An 18,487-nucleotide genomic window follows, 5' to 3' on the forward strand; every position below is an offset into this window, starting at 1 on the left:
AGTATAGGTGGATTAACATTAGTAAATATACGACTCGTGATACAATTTTACAATGTACGTTCGCATATATAAGCTCATGTGAAATAATATTAACATTAACTATTGTGTGATTTTACACTTCACCAATTTTGAACGCTGAACAATGTAAACAAAAATAAATCAATTGGAAAATCTATTTTTTTATAGAAAATTTAATTTTATTTCTTGGAATTTAAACCTGAAACATGTGGACGTTTAAGAGATTTTATCTTTGTCACTAGACTACCAAACCCAAGAGCAAATGGTGTGTTCATGGTGTCATTTGTTTGATTTATTTAGCGTTTTAAGAGTTGTTTTAGAAACAATATGCTTGTATTGAAGTTAATGAAAGTTTTAGATTCTATGGTTAAAATGTACTCAATCACTTGTCAATGACATAAATTAGTTTTATTTCAACTTTTAGAACCAACTAAAAATCCATGGTCGTTTAAAACAATATTGGTAGAACTCAATAACATACCCACAATTGTCCAAGCCTAAATAATACAACATGACAATATTGGTCGAACTCAACATTGTATTATATTTTATTTAGCATTGTATTATATTTTACGACCTATTATGTCTTTTTTGTATTTATCATTGTGGTTTTTGCTTATTTTCGACACTGTGTCTTTTTTCTCTCGACATTGTGTCTTTTCGTCTTTTTTTTTTTGGAACGGGAATGACAGGAAAAACATTTTGTTTTTTTAAATTTTTTCGTTTTTTATTTATATTTTGAGTTATGATTTTTTTTAATTTTATTCTTTTGAGGGGTTTTTGTGTAGACACTTTCTTCTCACACTTCTCATATTTGTCTCTCTTAGCATTTTAACTTTTCCCAATTAATCGGTACCCATTTTTGTCAAAACTCATTCTTACCCGAACCAAAATTACCATCGTTATAAACGAACCAGTCCGTTTTGCTAGGTATAATTACACAAGTCTAAATAAACCATGAACTCGATAAAACTTAAGTTACAAGAATCAACATCCAAATGAATAAATTGTACATTGAAACACAACCGAACAGAAAGACAATGATTTACCTTCACAAGGTTATCATATCTTGTTTGGCTGCAACAGATTTGTGTTGTCCAACGGCTGAAATAGTTTAACTTGGCGCGTTTCTCATCATAAGATGCTGTAATAGTTTAATTATTATCAGTAAAATAACATACGCAGTAAATTTAAAATATCAAACAAACTGACCAAAGATGGGACTTACGTTCAGTAGGACGTGACATAAGACGAACATGAGAAGAAACTTTCTTTTTTGTCTTACTACTCGTTACACTGTCATCTGCACACGTTTAATACTCTCTTTATCAGCAATTATAAACAAGTTCCACAAAAATTAATCCAACTAACTGAAAGTTTTCTAAAATACCATCTTCGGTGGTTAAAAGACTCAATAGAGCCGCTTGGAAAATTGCAGCTTGAAGTTTGTATGCCCGGCATTCTTTTTCAAAATGCAATTGCAAAGCCCGTCTGGCATCTACGTGTTTTAATGTACACAACGAAAACAATTTATAAGAAAAAAAAACTTCTATTATTGGCAGATTCGTTATTAGAGGTGTAAACGAGTCAGCCAACCCGTTATGATCGGCCGTTTAAAACTTGAAACGAGCCGAGCTGTTCATGAGCTGCTCAAGATCGGCCCGCTTAAAGCTTTAGCCTGAAACTTAACTTCCATCAATATACAAGCTGGAGACGGACTCAAATGAACATGCTATTGAAATAAATATAATTATTGTATTTTATATATTAATTTATGATAAATAACTAAATAATATATGTCTTGTTATATTTAAACATTATATTCATGAGGTTTAAAAATTATATATAAACGAGCCATACCTGAGCTGAGTCTGAGCTTGAAAAATTATTAATGAATCGAGCTCGAAATTTATATATTAAGCTCGAAGTGATCCAAGCTCAACTCGTACATTTAACGAGTTGAAAATTATTAACAAACCAAGCTTGAGGTTTAACTATAGAGCACAAGCTGAGTTCAAGCACCATCTCTCGTAATATTAAACAAGCCAAGCCCGAACCCGGGGCTTGGATCTGCTTGGCTGGTTTACACCCCAAGAATATCGTAACCGATCAAGTATTCAAGTACCTGAGGAGCACTTAAAACTGAGACCTTCAAATTCACAAGATTGAAGAACTAGTAGAATCTCTGAAGCCATTTTGAACTGAGGTTTCCGAGGCGTCTTGTCAACATCAAGCAAAACATCTACAACCTACAAATTAAAGGAGCAAACATCCACGTGTCATTTAACATATTTTATTATCTAAACATAAATGTTAAGGAGATATGATATCAATAAACAAGATAATCAGTTACGCACATCGGGTGATTCAAGTCCTTGACCAACCAAGAACAACACAGCAACCATACACCGAACCTGGTGCCACAAAAACGCACTGCCTTTGATTTTCATAAACATGAGCTGGTCACTGTTAATCATACAAGATTAATATTAATAAAGACAAATAGCATACAACATAAGATCTATATTAAGTTGTGCATGTGTTTCAAACCTTTCATTGCAAGGACAAATATCAAAGGATGTTATGTGCCTTTTTTGTAATTATGCACGTTTGCAGCATCCATCTTACAAAAGTTTCTGAAATCATGTTCACCAATAAGCCTTTTACATGAACTCTCCATTGCCTAGAGTAAATGAAATGTTTCAAAATTGAAATGTTAAAATAAATTCATAAGAAGCATTAAAATAACTTAAGTACCATATTACCGATATGTTTAAATTTTCTCTCCAAAAGAAGTATATGTATTCCCTACTCAGACAGCTAAATCTGCAAGCAACACATAAATCAACCATTTACTTATACATTCTGAGACAATTTAGAGTACATTTATCATTGAATTGTTATTTATATGCAACACATAAAAGGAACAATAAAGAAACATCATGAATGGAAATATATGAAAGACAAAACAACAAACCTTGCACTAAAGTTGACTGGAACATAGCACCAGCCTATTACCCGAATATCATCAGGAAGAACTCCATTTAGTATTTTTACATAATCCAGTTCTCCTGAAAAAAAAAAGTGTTAAAAAAATCACTGGATCAAAACTCAAACACAGAAATTAATACAATGGAGTGTAAATTACCATCTGGTCCTTCATCTACAAGTTCCTCAGAGGTATCGCCTCCAGGTTCCTTATGTTTTGACCTCAATAGTAAAGCAACAACCTACATTAACCAATTATCATAATTGGAATTGTAAGAAGAAAGAATATGCTGCTTAAGTGTGACAATCTCAATAAAATTTAAATGAAAGCAATGTCAGAAAAAGAATATAAAAGCTCATGTACCCAATGTGGGACAAAACAAATAAACACAAATACATAATTGGATGAGTTACTAGTTATTGCAGTACATATCATTAGCAATACCATATATGTGTATGATATAATAATCTAAGAAAATGAAACTTACTTCTTTTCTCAACTTACTTGGCCCACTAAGGAAACACCCTTGTCTGTTCTACCACATCTTGAATACTGTAAATCCTTCCTGTCACCGAGTACAAGTCTTGTCTTTTGAAGGGCTTTGAAAAGTTCTGACTGCAACAGAGGCAGAAAATAGTGTTTCAAATAGACTTTATAAAAAACATAAAATATCAAGCAGATAGAATCAAAGATTGACAGACAGACCTCAACAGTTGGATCCATCTAAGCTTCTGATGCAAAACCATAGAATCTGTCATGTTGCATATTGTAAGTAGACTGCTAAATATAAAATTCTGTAGAAGCATCATTTGTGTACCTCAGCCCAAAATACATAATTTTCAGAGCCACAAGTCTCTGTGAGTGATGATTCATGGAGTTCAAGCTATAACCTGCAGAAAAAGTGTGCAACTTAGCTAATGGTAAGACTATTTCAACAAACAAATAGAAACAGAAGATACAAAATTTAAAGCCATTGGTTTTTATAATGTTTTTGTGTCCTCTTCAATCTTGTAACAGACCATCACATGCTTTGTATTGTAAGTGATTCACACTGATTTACTAGACGAAAAACATTATCAAATTCTGCAACAAGAATAAAGCAAATATAGACCTGCAAGATTCTTCTTTGGCTTCCTTTTCCCATTCCCGACACAGTTTCCTAACCTCAACTTTTCCAAATTTATAGCCGACATCTTTGTGTCTGAGATCTCAGTATCAACAACTTCTTCCACCTTCACAACGGTTGAAACAACTTTCATAATTTGGTTCGATCAGATTAACAAGAATATAAAAAAAAAAACAGAACTTTCAAAATCTCCATCTCCTCACTTATGTTTGCAAACAAGCTTTAATTTAATTTCAAATAACAAATATGCTGCTATTATGATTTATGGTCACTTCATGTATAATGGACTTGTATATGTCATGCAACCTAATTACTGAAGTATAGGTTAAACACTGTAGTATTATTTCTTCCTAGAAGTATGAATGAAATACAATTCCAATTAAACTCCACTAATTGAATCATAAATCAGGGATAAAAACAAACTTGATTTGAGTAAGCGAAAGAACCTGGTGACGGCAAGTGCAAGTAGAAACAATAGATGTTAATTTCGCATTTTCTACTTCCAGTTGCTGCAGATCAATCAAACCGAATAACAGGTAAAAAGAATGGTGATTCGTAGAAGAGGTGAAATGAATATCATACCTTTACTCTGTTTTGAAACGAAGATAACTTATATCTCAACTCCACGATGAGCTCGCTCTGATTATCCATGGACCCGTAATTTCCTTGTGAATTTGCTCGCTCTGTTTTTGTTTTTGCAGCTCAGGTGTTCGACGAAATGCCCGACTCAGTGTTTGATGGGCGGGTTGAGTTACTCTAACGGTCGTGTGGCCCCGGTATGACTTTTTATTTATTACATAATATATTATGTTTATTACATTATGTATTATGTTTATTATTATTATCTACTAATTAGGCCCATTGGGCCAGGGGTTTGTGGAGGTAACTCCTAACCGAGTCCTTATATAAGGAGTCTTTATCATTCATTGAAAGGACCTTCTCTGGGACCCTTGGCTCCCACATATTTTTGTGTCTGTAAACAAAAGTTCATTCTCTTAGCAGTCACATCCACTCCCCCACTTTTCTATGGCAGATCTGAGCAACCGGAGAAGAAGATCAAGGCGGTGGTTCGTTCATCTCAAAGACCGGGGAACTTGGATACGGATCCGACCCGGATCCGTTTCATGTTTCTTAAGGTCGCAAGTCTATGTTTACACTTTCCGTCCCTCAATTTTGAGGTTTATTTTTATTAGCCATAATAGTATGTTTCTATAAGCGCGTGTGGTGTGGTTTGATGCGATTTTGGGGTTAACCTTTGGGTTTTTGATTTTTAAAACCGTTTGGTTTTGGGTTTTTTACAATTTGAGCTTGAAAATTTAGGAAAAAAAGGTTAACCGGAAATAATGAATTTAGGTATAAATAATTTTGTTATTTATTAACTAATTGAATACAAAAAGTATTTGAGTTACATATTTATTAAATTCTTATAAATTACTTAAAATAAAAATTAAAAATCCATAAATTCGGTTCAGTTTATTCGGTTTTTATTACATGTAAAACCAAAACCGAACAGTTTGTTTTGTTTTTACAAAAAACATAAACCCAAATCTTCGGTTTTGGATCAGTTTTCTCGGTTTCTTGCAATTTTTTCGAATGAACGATTTGAGGACCTATTGATTCTAAAAACTATTGATCGTTCAATCCTGACATATGGGTATCCGATCCTTATGGGCTCATTGGAAACATACAATCTATAAATGGTGATTTACCATGCGGCATATGTTAGCGGTTCGAGTCCGCTTATCTCAAACTCGTGAACTTAGCCGATACAAGACTATATGATACCATGGCAGCCTTTTTTTTATGCTTTTCACCGATGTCTAGAGAAAGCTAAAATCAAGTGGGATGTGTCTAGGCCTTTATGGCCCTGGCTCATTAATGGACATTTATGAGCTTTTAAAATATCTTTTAGACTACTCTAGTGGACCTCTCAATAGGATTCGAACCAAAATGAAGTTCAGATCTAAAAGATTGAATAAAACAATACATATACAAGTAAATTCCCCTAGTTCCTATGGTTTAGCATTACTAATTTGGGGTCTAAGGTTTAAAAGTAGCAACCTTTGAGTTTGTGATTTAGATTTTGTAATATATTGGATCAACCACTAGCTTTAATATTGTGTTAGTTTAATGAAAAATACTATAATACCCTTGTGAGGGCTCAAACCATATTGTTGTCACAAATCCATGTTGCACCTTAACTCAATTTATTCTTCAAAGTGAACTTTTTCAACTCTCTGTAATCAATACACGTTATTATACTACCATCTTTCTTCACAATTAACACCACTATAACGAAACTAACTGGTGTTCGAATTCCCATTAACTCCCTGCTGTTTTTGTTTTAAATTTGTTAATCCAATGAATATTTATTAGGTTTAATTTAAGAACCGTGATGAACCTAACTGATACCGACCGAATTTGCATCGACTCGCCGCAACAACACCCATGTTTTATCAACCAAATAAACAACTTTTTAAAAACGTTATCTTTATATCATAAGCTATACGACGACCATGACTATTATCGGCGTTTATTAATTTATTTTTCAAGTTTAATGCTGACCCTAAAAGTTATACGTTTGCCGATACTATTATTGGCGTTTACTAATTTATTTTTTGAATTTAGTATCGTTATAATAGTTATGCTAATGAAGTTAATTTTGATTTAGTGTCGGTATCGTAACGAATCTAACCGACACCGACACCGACACCGACACCGACACCGACACCGACACCGACGGAAATGTTACCCTGTTTGCGTTGTTACATGGTCAAATACTCATTCGTCTTCCCCAAAGCATAAGAGCCCTAGCTAGCAGTAACCAGCCAGCCGCTTCACATTTTGCAATTCAACCTTCACTCATATGGCTCGTGTTTTATCCAGATCTGCTCGTCAGGTACTAATCTAATTTAATCTATCCATCAATTTCCTTCATTTGCACGCCATTGATTATCGTCAATTAGCTTCTATACCGTAACGATCCTTTCATTTTATCATATTAATTATAATCTTACTGTTCGTTGCCGTATTCCATGCGTTCGACTGATTCATACGTATCGGATGCTTTGTTTTGACTTTTACTTAATCGTTCGTGTTAAATTTGAGTGTAAGGATTTATAAAATTATAAAAATGAATATCTGCTTTACGATTAATTTGGATTTTAATTTATTATTATTATTATTATTTATAGCTAATTAGCAAGGTGAAATTGATGGATTAAAGTAAATAGTTATGTACATATATGGTGTGCTCTCATCGATATCTTTAAAGAACCCGAGGAATATGTTTAGCACATTTAAATCTATGCTGCACAACATGAGTAGCATGACATATGCATTTGATGATCTCGTTTAAGATTTCAATTTTGAATCAGTGTGTCTTAGCTTTTGTTGAGGTTTATGAAAGGCTCAATGTTTTTTGTAATTAATGATTAGATATTGAAATAAGAAGCTAAAACAAGCTGTGCTTCTTTTTTTCATTGTCGTCTTGTTTTGCTTCATCTACCTTTTATTCTATCAAGATTTCTTCATGACACATTCTTTTTATTTTAGCCTTTTCTGGCTTGAAAGTATAACTAGTTTGCAGTATTAAGGGATAACACATAACACTTCAAGTAAACATCTTAATATATTAAATACTTGTATGCACATGTAAAGGAGCTTCTACATTGTTAATTTGTTATACATCAGGCTTTTACTCTTATATACGCCTGTATTCGTTTACATATAAACAACCATATAGTTTTGTTGTGTTCCTTGTGCTCTCTTTTAACTGTCTGATGTATACTCATTAGGCCATTGTGTCAGACCATGAATCAACCCCATCGCATCTCCTTTCATGTAGCATACTGCTAGCAGTTTAACTGTACCTTATCTATCATGCATTGTGGTTCTTGTTAATGGTCATGATGGGGGTATTGTTTAACAACTCTATTTAAGTTGATTGCATAATCTTCACGCTATGCATCTTCTTTGGGAGTTTTAGTTTAGACAGAGCCTTGGTTTTAAATTGCGCGCGTAATGCGCGCATATTGCGCTGATGCGAGGTCTGGGGCGCATCAACTGCTGCGATGCGTTGGGGTTACATGTTGCGCCAATATTGCGCCGGATTTCGCATATTGCGGCTTGCATAATGCGCTCTGATGCGCGCAACGTGTAATTAGGGCTAGAATCGGACCTTTTCAATTGAAAACTGGGTGGATCTTTTAGTTATGAAAGATATTACTTACCTAGAGATGATAAAGAAGTCTTGTATAGTCATGGAGATAGTTGGTAGAAGAAGAATCGATGTAGAAGGTTGGGAGATGGAGGAGGCGGAGGCTAAAGTGATATATAAACCCTAAAATTGTTATCATCTACTTGTACATCAAGCTTTTATACATTATATATAAAATATATTGGGCCTAACAATCAACAGAATTTTCACTGCTTTTACCCACGTTTCCAAGTTAATAGCTAAATTTTAGATTAGGTAAACAATCAGCAAAACTGTTCATTTTATGTTTATTTACCCATAATTTTTTATTTTTTGAAAGTTTAAAAGTTAAGATGTTAAAATATCATGTATAATTATTTTAGTAAAGAGCGCATCAAATATGTGATGCGCTCGCATCACGCAAAACGCATCGCGCATCGAATTTTGGGACATAACGCATCGGAGCGCTTCGCGCTATTAAAACCAAGGATAGAGCTTTTAGAAGTCTACACTAATTCTTCTTTTTAGAGTTTTTGATCGAAGGGAGTGATTAGAGTTTAGATGGCTTTAAAGTGATTACCAGACAATTTTTTTATGAAGTGTTGAATATTAAGAGGTGCTTTAATCATTCCTGGGAAACTTAATCTACAACCAAACATGCAAAAGTTCTCATGTGATATACAGTGTTAATAAACAGAATACTAAACTTTTAAAATGCAGTTGACATCATGGTTTAAAAAAACGGAATGAGGCGGCAAAAAATCGATTATGAGGCGGCGCCTCTATGTCTGAGATTATACGTACGCCTCTAAGGTCCGAGGCGGCGGAAAAACGGTGAGGCGGCGAAAATGATTTAGGCGGAAAAACATCCAAAGCGTCAATATGATGGCAAATTCCGGTGCCGGAAATCAAGAGGAAAGAAGATAACGGCTGGAAATCAGGATGAAGGAAGTGACGGCGACTATGGAACTTACGTTTTAGTGATTTAGGTTTAAATAAGTTTAAATGTTTTGACCTTGAACCCCCTCTGTTTCAATATTTTACCTTTACTCCCTGAAACTTGTAAATCTTTACACAAAAGTGTCATATCAGGTTGTGTATTTTAACTTTTAACCCCCTCTATCTTCAACAGTTTACATTTAATCCTTCAATTTATACATAAAAACCACAAACTTAACATTATAAATTCATACATTGAATTGTAAAGTTTTGTTTCTTGTTATTATTTGTTACATTTAGTTATGAAAGTTCTTTGTTTGATGTTTAGTATTTTATATCTTTTAAGATATATATAAAATATATATATTTTTAATTCCGCCTCTGGCTTACGCCTCGGTTCGCCTCGAGGCACGATTCCGTACTTTTAAACTTTGGTTGACATGGTTCATTTGTTATACTAAACTTTTAAACTCTGATGGATAGCAAATGAATTTAGTAGTTATATTCTATTCTTTTAGATCCGCTCTCCGTGATATTATTCTATTCTACATTTTAATGTGATAGGGAACTTAGAAAGGAATGATTATGTGAAGTATAACCTTTAAAACTCAAAATTTGCATTGCTGTGTTATCAGGAATTTGTGTTCGTATGTGCATATGGATTTTTGTAATTGTGTGTATGACATAATAACATAAGAATCTGTTTTATGCAGCTATATGGCAGTCAATCTGTTCTACAGCCACAGCAGCAGGCAGTCTCAGTTCGCTTCTATGCCAAAGAGGCCGCTCCTAAAGCTCTCAAGGGTGATGGTGAGTTGACATAAAATTACACATATCTTTAGAATATTCAGATTTCAGAATTCATATACTGTAAAAATTTAAAGTAATTTAGATCACATGAAAAATATAACTTACGCTTTTAATGAAATCACTAATGGTTATACTTTTACATGCATCTGTAGAAATGTTGAAAGGCATATTTCTTGAGGTGAAGAAGAAATTCGAGACCGCTATTGGGGTCCTGCGAAAAGAGAAAATTACAATTGACCCTAATGATCCTGCTGCAGTTGAACAGTATGCTAAAGTCATGAAGACTGTAAGGGAAAAGTAAGTTCTTAAAAGTTATGATATTTGGTTTTGCATATCATCTGTTCACCCCATTTTTGATAGATACTGTTAAAGTATTTCAAATTGCTGTTAAATTTGCCCTTAACGTCTACAGGGCTGATCTGTTCTCAGAGTCTCAAAGGATTCAATTCACCATCAAGCAACGAACTGCTGGAATTGAGGATGCCAGATCTTATCTTTTGGCCTTGAAGGATATTCGTCTCAAGTATGTTTTTTTATATGTTTTTTTATAGGCTTGTAAACGAACCGAATGAACACGACTGGAGCATGTTCGTGTTTGTTTGTTAAACTTTAGTTGAACAAATGAGCGAACATGAACAATTAAACGAGCAGGGTTTTCTTGTTTGTGTTAGTTTGTTAAGAAAACAAACATGTTCGTGTTTGGTAATGTGTGTTCGTTAACATTATAAACAATCGGTTCATGAACATAAATGAACAAACATAGCTAAACAAAACTGTGCTAAAACTAGTTAAAAAGTAATGTGAAGAGCAATGTGTTAAGCCTACAAAGTTATTACAACGATACTAAAACATTTAATTGTATATATTAACGAATGTAAACGAACGAACTTAAACACACGTAAACTAACGAACATTAATGAACACACGTAAACGGACAACGAGATCATTCATGTTTGTTCGGTTAACTAAATGAATTAAATTGTTTTGGTAATGTTTGTTTATTTAGTAAATAAACAAACATAAATAAACCTCCCACTTAACGGTTCACGAACTGTTCACTAAACGTTAAGTTCGATTACATGCTGGTTTTTATTAATAACTAATTCCATTAAAATGATTTAATCTTAATATAAGGTATACTTGTATTGTTTGAAAGTTATGTGATTTTGCGTGTCTTTGTAATTATTATTTGAAAAATATATTATTTGCAGGAGAGGACTTACAGATGAACTAGGTGCTGAGGCTATGATGATGGATGCATTAGAGAAAGTTGAGAAGGTAATTAAGAAGCCACTTATGAGGAATGACAAAAAGGGGATGGCTCTGCTTAATGAAGAATTTAACAAGATAAACCAAAAGTAAGCTTGTAGTGTTAAAAAAAATAATATCTTTATTAATCGAGTTGAGTTTATAAACAGTAAATTCATGGTGTTTGTTATGATGTTTTAGGCTTGGTATATGCAAAGAAGACTTGCCTAAATATGAAGAAGAATTGGAGAAAAAGATTGCTAAAGCACAACTTGAAGAGTTGAAGAAAGATGCTCTTGAAGCCATGGAAACTCAAAAGAAAAGGTATGTTTTTTTAACTTTCATGAAAATTGCAATATTAAATATTATATAATCACTAACAAAAACGTTTGTAGGGAGGAGTTTAATGATGAGGAAATGCCGGACGTGAAGAGTCTGGATATTAGAAACATGCTTTGAAGTGTGAAGCATGATCAAGAGCTTGCTTCAATAATTAATCTACTCATTTTGAGGTTTTTGTCTTTTATCGTGAGGTTTGATGAAAATGATGATGATGATGATGATAACGATGATGATATGATGTTCTTTATGTATCAAATCAAGGAGTTGTGGGATTTCTGAATAAATTTCGAATCTCAAAATTATCATTTGCAGGTGTTGATATTCATGTATGAATGTTCCCTTTTTTTTATTAATTTTAAAACAGTTCCCCTTGTGTATTCGTGCGGCATGCACTTGCGTCTAAATGTCTTAAACCAGTAGCTATTTCTGCAAGCATGACTGGTGGCACCTTAGTCAACCTTTTGGTCTTTCAAGTTAAATGACTAGAGCTCAAGTACTTGTAAATTAGACAAGTCGGTTTGTTCTTGCCTCAGCTTGTTTACGCCTCTTAGCAAATATTGAAACCTGCGTTTCTAAAAATCTAGTTTTAACACAGCAAGATTAAGCATTATATACAAGTTAATCTAGGGGTAGTTTTTCATTGAAGAACAAATAGCCAAGTTGATTACCAACGTTTTGAACAGTCACAAACTGAGCAGATTCATGGTGCCGCTAACGTCGCCTTCAAGGAACAGGGTGGTGGACTGGTGGCGCAGATGATTGCTCGAGGCTATGACACAAAGATTTAAGTAAAACATAAAACTATAATCATCAAGACAGCACAATGGTTATTTTCTAACAGGGTGATAATCAACAGTGTAAACTAAAGGTTGTGCTAAAAGCTCGATTGAGTCGAGCTTAGCTTATATCCAAACCGGAGCTCATTTAATAAAGAATTCAAAGATGAGCTTCATACACTTAATTTGAGTTGGTTAGCAATCTTAAACAAGTATACTAATTATACAAATATAATAAAAAATACTTCAAACACAAAACACATGCTTTAATGTTCCCAAATAAGCTAGTAGACCAAACAACAATCTTTATTCACTATTCTTGAAAATTTTACAATTTAGAGTTAAGGGTATCTATAATGGAATCTATAGCAGCATGGGAACTTTTGGTTGCGCCAAAAGGTAAATGTTTCGAAGCTTCGGCTCTGTCAAAATAAAACCCACCCGAAACCAGCTTTTCTTTCGGCTGCAAAGCTAACCAAATAACAGTATCCGCGCCTTCCTCACTCGTCCTTAGTTTCCCTTCAAACCTGAAACCACATTCCCACGAAAATCAGAAAATTCGGTTCCCACTAGACAGAGACCAAAATATCAAAACTGGAAAACAAGACTTACGATTTAGAAAAACTAGGCAGACTCTTGGAGACTCCAGGCGTTTCAGCCCATCCCGGGTGCATCGAGTAGAACCCGATTCCTTTGTCACCGTACTTTTCAGCCCATTTTTCTGTCAAAGCTACCTACAACAAAAACATGTAATATCATTTTTGTACCCATAATTAAAGCATTAACTATGTACAACAAAAAACATGTAATACCGTTTTGACCCGTCACACAACCTTCCCACCCAATCCATCTTGCCACCTTTAATTGACACTTTTCCGCATTTGTGTGTTTTTACTTTCTTAGGTTTTCATGGTAAAAAAAAATTAATAACATTGACAACTACAGATCCATAAATTTTTATTACCGGGGCAATAGGGTGGTTAAAACTTGAAACAAAGATAATTAACCTTTCATTTATATTTTTTAACAGCACAACTTCTACAATATCTAATTTGACTAACAACCAACAATGCTTATGCTTTTACTATGATATTTAAATTTAACCTTTAATTTAAGATTTTCAAATTGTTTTAATATAGAATGCTTTGGAATGTTATACATTTTTAATTGCCGTTGAAGTCCCTTCAAATTAAAAACTATGGCCATTATAATAAGTAAAAACATTAATGAAGGCTAGTACCATAGTTTAGCCTAAGCAAACAAATTATTTCAATAATTTAATAACAATTTTAGGTGAGTCAAACTAATATAAAAACGAACTAAATATCAACATTCAAAATAAAAGAAAGAAACATATATAAATATATAAAATTACCAAACATAAAAGAAAAAACGTCAAATAAATAAGTAGTTAAATATGGAAAACAAAATAAGCAATTAACCATTGCCCCAACAAAACAAAATAAAGTATAATAAAATTTACATAGTTTCTGGTTCGGTTTCAGTGTTGCATGTACGGGAAAACGAAAAAACTGAACCGACCCCGTCAAACCTAACCAACTTTTAATAAATGGTGCAGCCAAAAAGCTTAGGTTCAAATTTATAATTTTGGGCAATTTTTTTTGGCCCAAACATTTTAAGCGCCAACGGAAAAAACCAAAACCAAACCCGAATTCATAGTGAAAGCTGAAATCCGAAAAAACCAAAACCCCAAGGTTTTCAAAAAACCAAAAACCAAACTTTCGGTTTTGTCCAAAATACGCCATCAAAAAATATGAAGATACGATACCTGGACCCGTTTGTTGCGAGCATACTGCTCGACTCCATCAAATTTGCCAGTGTTAAACTGCATAAGAATGAATTCATCAGACCACGGAAGTGGATATCTTTTTCATGTGCAGCCGTGCATGTATAATATGAAACCCACAAAATTAAAAAAAAAAAACATAAAATGGAAACTAAAAAAATTTCTAAGAACCTGCAAGTCTGTGGTCAAAGGGGCTGTATACATTCCACCCGAAGATACTGTAATAACACGGGCATCGGGTTGAGTTTTTTCAAGCAACGGAAGCAGTAGCTCGGTCATGGCATAAGTTCCTAATACGTTAACCGCGAAATTTAATTCGTATCTGTTTAACAAAATGGAAATAGTAATGTTAATTAAGTGGGCTTTAAAGCGTGTGACGACAATGAACTGGAAAAACAATGGGTACCCTTCGGATGTTGTTACTCTCGTGTTCTCAAGTAAGCCAGCATTGTTAACCTAAAAAAGATACGGGCTGTCAAATAGCTTGAGATCGTCTCGTTTAACTTATGAGAGATCGAGTTTGAGCTTGGTTCATTTCAGGTTTAACTTCTAGAGCTTGAGTTTGGCATGTTTAATATTTATTAATTAATTTTTTTCTTTTCTATTATATATAATTATAATTAAATTTTTATATATAACAAAATACATATCATATATTAATTTTTATCATAGTTTTATATAAATTAACAGTTATCATATAAGTATATATCAAATATATTAAATAAAAATTATAAATAACATGTTCATTTAGGCTCGCCAACCATCTTAATATTTATGATGGTTGGCGAGCCTAAATGAACCTATTAATATGTGAATTTTGAGTTAGCTCAACAGCAGCTTGGTTTAAAAGGTGTTTACCAGTACATGAACAGGAATGTCCTTTTCCTTAAATCTGGAAGTAAAAGACTTGATGTCGTTGACAGAAGAAAGATCGCAAACCTACAAGTCATATATAAGAAGGTTTTTGAATGCTAAATATAATGCAAGAAATTCAATTCACATATTAATTACTTTTAAGTAAAATATTTACTTCATACAACCTCCTATATCACATTATTCAAAGATATGTTATATTATTATTTTGATAATACTGTTTTCGCAGTAACAGTTAACAGATTCATTATGTACGAAAACCACACCTCCAAGTGAACATTTTGGTTACTAGTGCTCGACTGAATTTTAGAGACGGCGTCTTCTCCCCGTTCCTTATTTCTACAAACCATATACACCGTTGCTCCTCTGGTACAAAAACAAAGCAATAAAGATTCAAACACAATACTTTCTTGTGAATGTTATTAAACGAAATATTTCTTTGCTTTGCCAATATTCAATACAAATTATTAAGAAAATGGAAAAGTTTTAAAATGCGACAAACACCTCGATGCAAGACCGTGGGCCGTGGCAAAACCGATTCCAGAGTTAGCTCCGGTTACTATACAATTCTTTCCATCTATTCGCCTATTCATATCTTCCGGATTGAAACTCTTTGAGTGTTCTCTGTAAAGACACGGGTCAAGACACAAATTCTAGTTATTACACACTAAAATAACAACAGTATGAAGCAGACATAATCCTAGAAAGTGAAGCAAAACTCACAGTCAAGATTAGAGATGTAAAAAAAACCGATCTGGGCCCGATGAACCGGTTTCTGACCCAGCCCACTTCACCAAAAAATTGGTTTTGGCAAACGTCAGCTTGTAGTCTCATTTACTGAAACCAGTTTTGGCCCGACCCGATTTAAAAAACATGCAAAAAAAAAAACTTTTTTTTTTGCCTCAAAACCGGTTTATAACCTGAAATTGAATTGATTTGATAGATTCCAACATTTTATCTCCTAAACCCGTTTATGCCCCTAGCGGTTTTTTACAAACCGACTTTATAACCCGTTGACCAATCCGGTTCAGTTTATAACCCGGACCGGATTCCCTCCTAAAGCGGCTTTGTACACCTCAAATTCTCAAAACAAGATGCATATACATTCATAAGTAGTAACTTTTTTTTTTTTTATTTTAATGTTAGATACATTTGGCTCCTTGGCACCGGAAGCTATCCGTTTTCTAACCAGGGTCCAAAAGGTTGTGCATAGCAATGTGTCGACTCCAAAGGGGCAGGGGTATGTCTTTAGCAGGTTAGGGTTTGCAATTCAGAAAGGGGTGGCGGCGCAGCTTGTTGCCCGCCTACCTGCTATATTGATGTAATATCTATGTTTCATCAGTAGAAATAAAATCTTTATAATTTAAAAGCAAAAAAAAAAAAAAAAAAAAAAAAAAAAAATGTTAGATAAAAAAAGTGACACCCAATTTTGATGTAATTGTAATTCGGTCACATAATTAATTACAAGAATGTAGAACTAGAACTTGTACCTAAACAAGTGCATCCATATAACTTGTAATATTTGCAGAAATAAATAAATGTTTTTATGAATTACAAAATTGGAAACTAGAAAAACAGCTTGCTAGTTACTGACAAGAATCCAGATTTGGTGAAATTGAGGTAGCCATAAGCCCCAAAAGCAGTTGATCTCCATGCCTGTCAATGTATACAAAAAATCAAACATTTCATTTGCAACCCAGAATTTGATTTGACTGACCTTGAGTAGGAACATTGCAAGTGAATTAATTGAAATTCGAATGTGAATTGAAGTTGAATTTGGTGTCGTTGATTGCATTCACGCTATACCATATTATTGAATTAGAACAAGTTTGTTTGATCAAGAATGTTGCTGCTATATCTACAGCCACGATCACCTTCATATCACCACACATTCTCAATTCATATTCAAACTTTATTTTATTATATTATTATTTTAATCCGTCTTTTCGAACTAAGTTTTACATCAATCGATTCGTATCTCCTTTCGATCAAAATTCCTAAAATATTAGTTTGAAATCCAGAAAAAAGTATAACGTCGTTAAGTCTTTTTTAACGGGGGACCACTAGAGACAAACTTTTTAAAATTTGGGACCGTTAGTGGCGATAAAATGAATAAAGATTATTATCGGCTAATACTGTTCAACAGAGATTATTAAAATATAATAAACCTTTTATCTTTGGTTGGATTTAGTTTATAAGGGTTTAAGTGACTAATGACAATATATTAAATTTTGGAGGGGCTGATATGAAAGATCGAGAGCGACCATTGACATTCTTGAAACTTGGTTGTTAATACTTAATAGTTGTTACTCGATACCATAGGGTTATGGCTTGGAACATTTGGGTATAAATTAATACTGTTAGTTGTGATTTTTAATTTAGTACATTCAGTTGCAATTTCGTTTTCAATATCTTGCAATTGTTCTTCATGTTCATAATAATCGTTTTGAGTAATTCTTTTGATCGTAAATCGCTTATGTTATACTCAATTTATGTGTATTAGTTTACAACTGGTATCAGAGTCATTGTTGGCTGGATTTCATAAGTGTCGTTGCTTGCTTGTTCATCAAGGTGTCGTTGATGCACTTAAAGGTGAAGATAGGTTACGGAGAAAGCACATAGTGCAATTATCCTCGGTCTTGGTGACAAAGTTATTAGAGAGGCATCGAATGAGACCCCTACTGCAAATGTATGGACCAAACTAGAGGGTCTACACATAATCATTTCAAACGTGAGTGATATTGATATGTATCAAGCCGATTTGTTGGCATTGGGTTGATGGAGTGGGCTTGCGATGAGAAACGGTCGCCCTATTCACTTGCTTATGGCTTATTTGGGCTCACTCACTCTATTTGGTTTGCTGAAATGAATAATGAATTCAGAAGTAATAATGGAAACATGATATGGTGGTCATGCTTGTGTCAACTGGATTGTTATCACTTTACAATTTGAATTTGTATATGGTAGTAAAACATGATATGATATGATGGTGCCCTTTATAGTAAAATCGTCTAAAGTTTGGTAGAAAAGTTTGGTAGAAAAGTTTGTTTAGATAATTTTGATAAAAATGTGGTTCATTGCAAAGAACTCCTGGGGTTTAAATATAGACATGATTTGGTCAGCGATGTCCTTTGTGATGTGTTATAACGGGAGGGAATCTCGACAAAAAAAGCTCATGTGAATTTCTTGTTTGTTCCGCGTGAAGGAAGGTCTACTCTCCGACCGGCGGGTATTTTTGTGTTTAGATGGGCGCCCGGGGGGGGGGGGGGGGGGTGGGTGGGGGGATGCTTTGTGGACCTTACTGGGGTGTCCCATCTTGTCGGGCTTAGGGACACTGGGTTTGTTGCTAGGCAGGTCGTGC

General features: G+C 33.9%; 2 protein-coding genes and 1 pseudogene across 3 annotated transcripts; 1 reads left to right on the plus strand and 2 right to left on the minus strand.

The window, feature by feature from the left end:
- Positions 1 to 888: 888 nt before the first annotated feature.
- Positions 889 to 4,784, minus strand: LOC143601725 (uncharacterized; annotated as a pseudogene). The gene is made up of 15 exons (XR_013147711.1): positions 4,716 to 4,784; positions 4,580 to 4,642; positions 4,119 to 4,239; positions 3,825 to 3,897; positions 3,713 to 3,758; positions 3,512 to 3,622; positions 3,167 to 3,248; positions 2,996 to 3,089; positions 2,784 to 2,844; positions 2,569 to 2,701; positions 2,376 to 2,484; positions 2,144 to 2,267; positions 1,409 to 1,516; positions 1,247 to 1,321; positions 889 to 1,162 (listed from the first exon to the last, which is right to left on the minus strand). The product of XR_013147711.1 is annotated as an uncharacterized LOC143601725 (transcript).
- A 2,114-nt stretch (positions 4,785 to 6,898) lies between these two features.
- On the plus strand, positions 6,899 to 11,955 carry LOC143601735 (putative ATP synthase 24 kDa subunit, mitochondrial). The gene is made up of 7 exons (XM_077079055.1): positions 6,899 to 7,032; positions 9,984 to 10,080; positions 10,233 to 10,377; positions 10,493 to 10,603; positions 11,292 to 11,438; positions 11,530 to 11,652; positions 11,724 to 11,955. The coding sequence occupies exons 1-7, from the start codon at positions 7,000 to 7,002 to the stop codon at positions 11,785 to 11,787; spliced, it is 720 nt and encodes a 239-aa protein (XP_076935170.1). The 5' UTR covers positions 6,899 to 6,999; the 3' UTR covers positions 11,788 to 11,955.
- Positions 11,956 to 12,664: 709 nt separating this feature from the next.
- On the minus strand, positions 12,665 to 16,932 carry LOC143601728 (uncharacterized). Its single transcript, XM_077079050.1, has 10 exons — positions 16,844 to 16,932; positions 16,721 to 16,782; positions 15,631 to 15,750; positions 15,393 to 15,492; positions 15,112 to 15,192; positions 14,660 to 14,709; positions 14,425 to 14,575; positions 14,236 to 14,292; positions 13,059 to 13,180; positions 12,665 to 12,973 (listed from the first exon to the last, which is right to left on the minus strand). Exons 1-10 carry the CDS (start codon positions 16,919 to 16,921, stop codon positions 12,775 to 12,777), a joined length of 1,020 nt encoding a protein of 339 aa, XP_076935165.1. The 5' UTR covers positions 16,922 to 16,932; the 3' UTR covers positions 12,665 to 12,774.
- Between the last annotated feature and the right edge of the window lie 1,555 nt (positions 16,933 to 18,487).

This window comes from Bidens hawaiensis, unplaced genomic scaffold (assembly GCF_021521415.1).
Source record: "Bidens hawaiensis isolate Kalapana, Puna unplaced genomic scaffold, B.hawaiensis_p1.1 tig00057006_1, whole genome shotgun sequence".
NCBI lineage: Eukaryota > Viridiplantae > Streptophyta > Magnoliopsida > Asterales > Asteraceae > Bidens > Bidens hawaiensis.

What these genes read in the sequence shown, in the direction of transcription:
- LOC143601735 (XM_077079055.1), top strand. Translation starts at nt 7,000, where the DNA reads ATGGCTCGTGTTTTATCCAGATCTGCTCGTCAG. An exon ending in ATGAAGACTGTAAGGGAAAA is followed by an intron (nt 10,378 to 10,492) that starts GTAAGTTCTTAA and finishes TAACGTCTACAG; the next exon opens with GGCTGATCTGTTCTCAGAGT. An exon ending in TTTAACAAGATAAACCAAAA is followed by an intron (nt 11,439 to 11,529) that starts GTAAGCTTGTAG and finishes ATGATGTTTTAG; the next exon opens with GCTTGGTATATGCAAAGAAG.
- LOC143601728 (XM_077079050.1), bottom strand. Translation starts at nt 16,921, where the DNA reads ATGCAATCAACGACACCAAATTCAACTTCAATTCACATTCGAATTTCA. An exon ending in TTGCAATGTTCCTACTCAAG is followed by an intron (nt 16,783 to 16,843) that starts GTCAGTCAAATC and finishes ATACATTGACAG; the next exon opens with GCATGGAGATCAACTGCTTT. An exon ending in ACATTCCTGTTCATGTACTG is followed by an intron (nt 14,710 to 15,111) that starts GTAAACACCTTT and finishes TATCTTTTTTAG; the next exon opens with GTTAACAATGCTGGCTTACT.